Source organism: Colobus angolensis, unplaced genomic scaffold, assembly GCF_000951035.1.
Source record: "Colobus angolensis palliatus isolate OR3802 unplaced genomic scaffold, Cang.pa_1.0 Scaffold34, whole genome shotgun sequence".
Classification (NCBI taxonomy): domain Eukaryota; kingdom Metazoa; phylum Chordata; class Mammalia; order Primates; family Cercopithecidae; genus Colobus; species Colobus angolensis.
This window is the reverse complement of record NW_012116710.1, coordinates 1,152,639-1,161,284: the sequence shown is the minus strand read 5'-3', so window position 1 is coordinate 1,161,284 and position 8,646 is coordinate 1,152,639. Positions and strand designations below refer to the sequence as shown.

The window sequence follows — 8,646 nt, the reverse complement described above, 5'->3', positions numbered from 1 at the left end:
GCCAGGATGGTCTCGATCTCCTGACCTCGTGATCCGCCCGTCTCGGCCTCCCAAAGTGCTGGGATTACAGGCTTGAGCCACTGCACCCGGCCTATTCTCAACATAATTAATTGCTGGTGAAATATTAACCAATTACCTTTTTGGGTTCTGTTTTCATGGGAAAAAACTTTGTTTCTGAAGTGAATGTTTTTCTTCTTAATATTTTTCTATAGTGTTTAATTTTGTATAGTGATACATTGCTTTTATTAGAAAAATAAAGCTAAAAGAAACAATGTTAAGTAAAAAAGAAAATCCAGGGTTGGAAAGAGAAGAGACTTGGAATGAGGCTGGTGGCTTATGTCTGGATCTCCTTCTCATCCTGGGCCTTTATGTAAACAGGTTTCAAAACTCTCTGAGAGATAAGTGCCTGGTTAAAACACCACACAACACACCTTGCCTATTTCCTTTACTCAGCACCACTTAATGTATTAAAGAACAGCTTTAAAAAAAAAAACTTAAAATAGGAACTTCACAGTCTCTTAAGAGCTATATATTTAATACATTCACAAGATTTCAAATGAAAAACATGTATTATTCACGCTACAGGTTTTTAATTTTCCTTGGACAACACCAAAAACACAGTACTCAAACTGCATGGTTTTTTTTGTTTGTTTTTTGTTTTTTTTTTTGAGATGGAATTTCACTCTTGTTGCCCAGGCTGGAGTGCAATGGTGTGATCTTGGCTCACTGCAACCTCCACCTCCCAGGTTCAAGAGATTCGCCTGCCTCAGCCTACCAAGTAGCTGGGATTACAGGTGCCCGTCTCCATGCCCGGATAATTTTTGTTTTGTTTTTTTTCTTTTTTGAGACAGTGTCTCACTCTGTTGCCCAGGCTGGAGTGCAGTGGCATGATCTCGGCTCATTGCAAGCTCCGCCTTCTGGGTTCAGGCCATTCTCCTGCCTCAGCCTCCCGAGTACCTGGGACTACAGGCGCTCACCACCACGCCCATCTAATGTTTTCTATTTTTCAGTAGAGACAGGGTTTCACCATGTTAGCCAGGATGGTCTCGATTTCCTGACCTCCTGATATGCCCGCCTCGGCCTCCCAAAGTGCTGGGATTACAGGTGTGAACCACTGCACCTGGCAATTTTTGTATTTTAAGTAGAGATAAGGTTTCACCATGTTGGCTAGGATGGTCTTGAACTCCTGACCTCAGGTGATCCATCTGCCTCGGCCTCCCAAGATGCTGGGATTACAAGCATGAGCCACCGTGCCTGGCCTGCATGTTTTAACAAGAGGAACATGAACTATCATTTTGACACAAAGGTTAAAAAAAAGGCCGGCTGGACGCAGGGGCTCACGCCTGTAATCCCAGCACTTTGGAAGACTGAGGTGGGTGGATCACGAGGTCAGGAGATCAAGACCATCCTGGCCAACATGGTGAAACTCCATCTCCACTAAAAATACAAAATTAGCCGGGCATGGTGGCGGGCACCTGTAATCCCAGCTACTCAGGAGGGTGAGCCAGGAGAATCGCTTGAAGCCAGGAGGTGGAGCTTGCAGTGAGCAGAGATCATGCCACTGCACTCCAGCCTGGGCAACAGAGTGAGACTCTATCTCAAAGAAAAAAAAAAAAAGACTTATTTGTTGAATGTTGAAAGAAGGGGCTAAAATCAGTTGAAATTTGCAGTAGAAGGAAAACTGTGGAGTGTCTCATTCACTTCACTCTGATTTGAATTTTTTTTTTTTTTTTTTTTTTGGAGAGAGTATCGCTGTGTCACCCAGGCTAGAGTGCAACAGTGCGATATCAGCTCACTGCAACCTTCGCCTCCTGGGTTCAAGCAATTCTCCTGCCTCAGCCTCCTGAGTAGCTGGGATTACAGGCGTGCGTCACCACACCTGGCTAATTCTTGTATTTTTAGTAGAAACAGGGTTTCACCATGTTGGCCAGGCTGGTCTTGAACTCCTGACCTCAGGTGATCTGCCCGCCTCAACTTCCCAAAGTGCTGGGATTACAGGCATGAGCCACTATGCTTGGCCTGATTTTTTTTTTTTTTTTGAGCCAGGGTCTTGCTCCGTCCCCCAGGCTGGAGTGCAGTGGCGTACTCATGGCTCACTGCAGCCTCCAATTCCTAAACTCAAATGATCTTCTCACCTCAGCCTGCCAAGTAGCTAGGATTACAGATGTGTGCCGCCACACTAATTTTTTAAAATTTTTTTGTATAGATGGGGTCTCACTATGAGCCCAGGCTCATCTTGAAGTTCTGGGCTCAAGCAATCCTCTTCCTTGGCTTCCCAAAGCACTGAGATTACAGGCGTGAGCCAGCATGCCAGCCATCACTCTCATTTTTGAGCACAGGAATTGTGCCCAAAGGCTAGGATAAGGAATTAAAGATTCCAAGAAATACCCCCAAACATTAATTATAAAAGGAAGACTACACTAATGTTTGTGAAAAGCTTATAACAACATAGAGAAATAGTTAAGTTACAAAGTTAAATGAAAAAGTAGGGTATAAAACTGTATAAAGACTACAATCTCAACTATGTAAAAATCAACCAATATATGCCCTAAAAAGGGTGAAAGGAAACAGTTCAAACTGTTAATGTGGCTGTGTTTAAGAAGTGTATCTAATAGGGATCTTTTTTCTTCCTTTTTAGTTTTCTGTCTTTTCCAAATGTTTCTCTACTGGGGATATTTTTTTAAAAGCTATTGGGGAGGAATAAAATAAAAATTGGAAAAAAAAAAGCTATTAGTTACAAAAAACTGAGTCTGATAGAAGTATTGAATTTGAGTTAATGAGTTTAAGTCTAGCCTATAAGAGTTTGTACATTTAGAAAACTATGAAACATTCCAGGCTACTCCATGAATCCACTGGTAGGACCAGAAGTTAGAGGTGGAAGTGCCACCTGGTCCTGCCTGATGAAAAATGCTGAATCAGCCAGGCACGGTGGCTCACACGCCTGTAATCCCAGCATTTTGTGAGGCTGAGGTGGGCGGATCACCTGAGGTCAGGAGTTTGAAAGCAGCCTGGCCAACATAGCAAAACCCCGTCTCTACTAAAAGTACAAAAATTAGGCAGGCGAAGTGGCAGGCACCTATAATCCTAGCTATTCAGGAGGCTAAGGCAGGAGAATCGCATGAACCCAAGAAACAGAGGTTGCAGTGAGCCGAGATGGCGCCACTGCACTCTAGCTCAGGTGACAAGAGCGAGACTCCGTCTCAAAAAAACAAAACAAAACAAAACAGAACACCCAAATCAATCAGGAATGTCCCATATTTACAAAAAAGAACAGAAATACGCACATTTAGCAAAACCTTATTTGCCCATTAATACTAGAATCAAACATGCAGATTTTCTCCTATTTTCTGTGCAGCTGTCAAGTTACAAAAATGCTATTATCACAACTATAGAAAGTCAATTCTAGTTTAAAAATAGTAATAAAACAGCACTTCAACAAGAGTGGACCAAGAAAAGTGCACAACTTAGAAAATTTAAAAAGTGCTTCCTATAAAAATGATTCCCTTTAAGACATTTGCTCACTGTATACATTTTAAGGTCCCCTCTCCCACCCCCAAACAAAAATAGAGGCAGAACCTCTAAGCACTTTCTAACAAAGCGTCCCCTGGTTTGTTCCTCTGACAAACCCTGACTGAAGGCTCATGATGTGCAGGCACTGGGGTCTCAAAGAGGACAAAGACTTGTCCCTGCCTCAAGGATGCCTCAGTCTTCCCAGAACAGGAGGCAGATAAGTCACCAACCATTATGGATGTAGAATGGATGTATTATACATCCATTAAAAGCAGATGCCTCTGCCTTCTTAAAATTAAACAATATGCTGCAATTCCCACTGAATTACTTATACAAACCTCCTTACACGCAAGCTGTCCTGACTTACTAGGAGGCAAAAATGCCACCACCTCCTCCTGATAAATACTTCTCTAATGGGCAGGCATTAAATTACATTTTGTGATGTTTGCCCCTAAACATCACAATGCCTAGTTAACTCAGTTAACCTTCTTTTAAGCAATGGTGCCTATTTTACTCTGAGAATGAGACATTTTGAAACTGAGTAAGGAACCAGTCCTGTATGTAGATCAAGACTCATCAGTACCATCAAAAGCTGAGATGAAAGAGTGTACATTTCAACAGAAATCTTCAATCTCCCATCCGTTGATTTGCAATGTGCTCCTGCGTCAGTCGCTCCAGGTCTTTCTGCACATTTGGGTGGTCTTCCAGATCTTCGTAGAGCGACCTGACAATGTCCAGTCTCCTGTAATTCTCAGGCCTGACTAGGCTCCGGACAACCTGGAGGCATCGTTCTTTCAGAGTATACACTGGAAGAGCAAAAACCAAATCCTCAGTGGCAGACTAGGGTCTCAGTATAAGGAATGAGCAAGAGGCTTTGCCAACAGCTACCTTTACTACTGATGGATCTCACTTTAGGTTACAGAAAAAAAATGAGTGCACGTATGTGGCAGTGTGTTATACTGATGGCCCCCTATGGACACCTCATGGTAGTAATTTCACCTTGAAATGGGCTGGGCTGTGACTGCTTTAACTAACTGAATGTGGATGAAGCGACGTTGCAATTCTGGGTCGAAGCCTTAAAAAGGCCTGTCGACTTCTGCTTTTATACTTTTGAAAGCCCTGAGCTGCCGTGCTAGAGAGACCACATAAAGAGGAACAGGCCCTGGCCAGGCATGGTGGTTCATGCCTGTGATCCCAGCACTTTGGGAGGCTGACGTGAGTGGATCGCCTGAGCTCAGGAGTTCGAGACCAGCCTGGGCAACATGGCGAAACTCCGTCTCTATAAAAGATACAAAAAATTGCCCAGGCATGGTGGCACGTGCCTGTGGTCCCAGCGACTGGGGAGGCTGAGGTGGGAGGATCATTTGAGCCCTGGAGGCAGAGGCTGCAGTGAGCTGAGATCATGACACTGTACTCCAACCTGGGTGACAGAGTGAGAACCCATCTTGAAAAAAAAGAAAAAAGGAAAAAAAAAAAAAAAGGGGGGAAAGGTCCAGCCCCCAGCTGCCAGCAAAAGACAGCCATACCAATGACTACCACCAGCAGAGTAACCGCCTAGCTGAGCCCAGCCTGGACTACAGAATTATAAACAAATAAAATGGTGGGCCAGGTGCGGTGGCTCACATCTGTCATCCTAGCACTTTAGGAGGCTGAGACAGGCAGATTGCCTGAGATCAGCAGTTCAAGATCAGTCTGGTCAACATGGCGAAACCCCAGTCTCCACTAAAATGCAAACAATTAGCCAGGCTTGGTGGTGCACACCTGTAGTCCCAGCTGCTAAAGCAGGAGAATCGCTTGAACCCAAGATGCAGAGGTTGCAGTGAGCCAAGATGACACACCACTGCACTCCAGCCTGGGTGACACAGTGAGACTCTGTCACCAAAAAAAAAAAAAAAAAACAAACGGTGGTTATTAGTTTTGGGGTGATAGTCACAAAACACATAACCAAAACAATGTGTACTTAGAAAATCTAGTACAACTGAATTGGGTATCCCAATTCCCATTTTACACTCACTGGAAACATACTCCTTAAGGGTATTCTAGGCCAGGTGCAGTGGCTCAAACCTGTAATCCCAGCACTTTGGGAGGCTGAGACAGGCGGATCACAAGGTCAGGAGATCGAGACCATCCTGGCTAACACGGTGAAACCCCGTCTCTACTAAAAATACAAAAAAAAACTAGCCGGGCGAGGTGGCGGGCACCTGTAGTCCCAGCTACTCCGGAGGCTGAGGCAGGAGAATGGCGTAAACCCGGGAGGCGGAGCTTGCAGTGAGCTGAGATCCGGCCACTGCACTCCAGCCCGGGCGACAGAGCAAGACTCCGTCTCAAAAAAAAAGGGTATTCTATAAGGCAAATTTACCAAATGTTAACTCAGCAATGCTCATTTTTATATATCTACTTCCTTAAAACAGAATCTATGCACATATATTAATTTGAGTCCTATGAAACCCTTGTATTTGAGGGGGGGTTGTGGGTTGTTGTTGTTTTTTTCTTTTTTGAGACAGGGTCTCACTCTGTCACTCTGACTAGGCTGGAGTGCAGTGGTGTGATCATGGCTCACTGCAGCCTCGAACTCCTGGGCTCAAGGGATCCTCCCACCTCAGCCTCCCAAATAGCTGCGACTACAGGCACATGCTAAGATGGCCAGGTAATTAAAAAAAAGTTTTTTTGTAGAGCTGGGGTCTCACTTTGTTGTCCAGGCTGGTCAAGAACTCCTGGCCTCAAGCAACCCTCCCACCACAGCCTCCCTAAGTGCTGGAATTACAGGCATGATTATAGGCATGAGCCTCCACACATTGCTGGTCTTTAGTGAGTTTTTTTACCCACAGGAACATCAGTTTATTAGGGTGTACCCTGATAAAATCATTTGAGCTTCAAACAAATAGCGAAGTATTATACCAATCTTCAATGATTAAAAAAAAAAAAAAAAAAACAGGCCGGACGCGGTGGCTCACGCCTGTAATCTCAGCACTTTGGGAGGCTGAGGTGGGCGGATCACCTGAGGTCAGGAGTTCAAGATCAGCCTGGCAAATATGGTGTAACCACGTCTCTACTAAAAATACAAAAATTAGCCAGGTGTGGTGGCAGGCACCTATAACCCCAGCTACCCAGGAGGCTGAGGCAGGAGAATCACTTGTACCTGGGATGCAGAGGTTGCAGTGAGCCGTAATCATACCACTGCACTCCAGCCTGGATGACACTGTGAGACTCTCTAAAAATACAAACAAAAATAAATACACCTCTGATTGGCACTGTGAGCTTGATTGTGTTAAATTAAAAATACATAGGCCAGGCGCAGTGGCTCACGCCTGTAATCCCAACACTTTGGGAAGCCAAGAGGGGTAGATCACAAGGTTAGGAGAACGAGACCATCCTGGCTAACACGGTGAAACCCCATCTCTACTAAAAAATACAAAAAAAATTAGCCAGGCATGGTGGCAGGCGCATGTAGTCCCAGCTACCGGGGAGGCTGAGGGAGGAGAATGGCACGAACCCAGGAAGCGGAGCCTGCAGTGAGCCAACATCATGCCACTGCGCTCCAGTGTGGGCGACAGAGCGAGACTCCTCCGTCTCAAATAAATAAATAAATAAAAATAAAAATACACAGGCCGGGTGCTGCGGCTGACACCTGTAAATCCCAGCACTTTGGGAGGCTGAGGCAGACAGATCATGAGGTCAGGAGATGGAGACCATCCTGCTAACATAGTGAAACCCTGTCTCTACTAAAAACACAAAAAATTAGTGGGGTGGGTGGCACACGCCTGTAGTCCCAGCTACTCAGGAGGTTGAGACAGGAGAATTGCTGGAACCCAGTAGACGGAGGTTGCAGTGAGCCGAGACCGCACCACTGTACTCCACCCTAGCCAACACAACGAGATTCCATCTCAAAAAAAATAAAAAAAATTAGAAGTCAACAACAAATAAGCCAAAATATCTCATGCTCTACACATTGTTCTCCTGGAGCTCCAGGGCACAATTCAGCCAGGGAAACAAAAGGCATTCATAATTTTACAATTCTACAAAACTAACCTATGATGTGATACTTTAATTTCGCTTGTCTCTTAAGAGCCCAAAGTGCTTTTGAGACACCATAACATCTTTAACACAGAACATACAAATACATCAGTTCCATTTTATTTATGGTAGAGAATAGGATACAAAAAGATTGGATACCTTGCCTGACATCAGGCAAAAATTAAGGACTGGGCTTAATTTTTCAAGTGGCCTATCCACAACAAACAACCTTATCTTTTTAAAAAGTAAAACTGAACATCAGTACCTGGCAGTGTGATATTGGCAAAAATAGGCTGTCCGTCAACATTGAGAGATGGCACAAATAATTCAGTTTGGTTAACCAGAAGCCCATCGTGTGTCCCTGCATCTCTGAAGAGCCAAAGGTGACCTATCAGGACAAGCAAAGGTTGTTAAAGAGCCACACTGGTGGCCGGGCGCGGTGGCTCACGCCTGTAATCCCAGCACTTTAGGAGGCCGAGGCGGGCAGATCACGAGGTCAGGAGATAGAGACCATCCTGGCTAACGTGGTGAAACCTCGTCTCTACTAAATATACAAAAAAATTAGCCGGGTGTGGTAGCGAGTGCTTGTAGCCCCAGCTACTTAGGAGACTGAGGCAGGAGAATGGCATGAACCAGGGAGGTGGAGCTTGCAATGAGCTGAGATCGCGCCACTGCCCTCCAGCCTGGGCAACAGAGCAAGACTCCATCTCCAAAAAAAAAAAAAAAGAGCTACACTGGTCTGAGTCAGGGCACCTATTTTCTCCATTTCCCCTGACCTACACAAAAAGCTAAAAAGCTTGCCTCTCACTCTGCTTAAATATCATACAAAGCCCTTCTAGTAACATTATCTCAGTCAGTCCTCACAACAGATCCATTTACAAATGAGAAAACAAGTCTGAGAGGGCAAGTGACATGCTCAAGGTATAAGACAATAAGCAAAGAGCACATACTTGAAGCTCCTGTAATCCCAGCTACCCGGGAGGCTGAGGCAGGAGAATCGCTTGAACCAGGGAGTGGGGAGGTTCCATTGGGAGGCTGCAGTGAGCCAAGATTGCACAACAGCACTCCAGTCTGGTGACAGATCCAGACTCCACCTCATATATATATATATATATATATATA

The 8,646-nt window shown here is 44.9% G+C and overlaps 1 protein-coding gene across 3 annotated transcripts in view; it reads right to left on the bottom strand.

Annotated features, from left to right (window-relative positions):
- Positions 1-440: 440 nt before the first annotated feature.
- The window catches only part of VHL (von Hippel-Lindau tumor suppressor, E3 ubiquitin protein ligase), a 10,537-nt gene continuing 2,331 nt past the window's right edge, over positions 441-8,646 (bottom strand). The window contains exons 2-4 of one of the 3 annotated variants that reach the window (XM_011952276.1): positions 7,790-7,912; positions 4,094-4,316; positions 2,039-3,402 (exon numbers count right to left, since the gene is read on the bottom strand). In XM_011952276.1, the coding sequence (XP_011807666.1) occupies positions 4,138-4,316; positions 7,790-7,912 (302 nt within the window). In that variant the 3' untranslated portion in view covers positions 2,039-3,402; positions 4,094-4,137. Of the gene's footprint in view, positions 4,317-7,789; positions 7,913-8,646 lie in introns of all 3 variants that reach the window. The other 2 variants (XM_011952275.1, XM_011952277.1) reach the window with 2 other exon arrangements.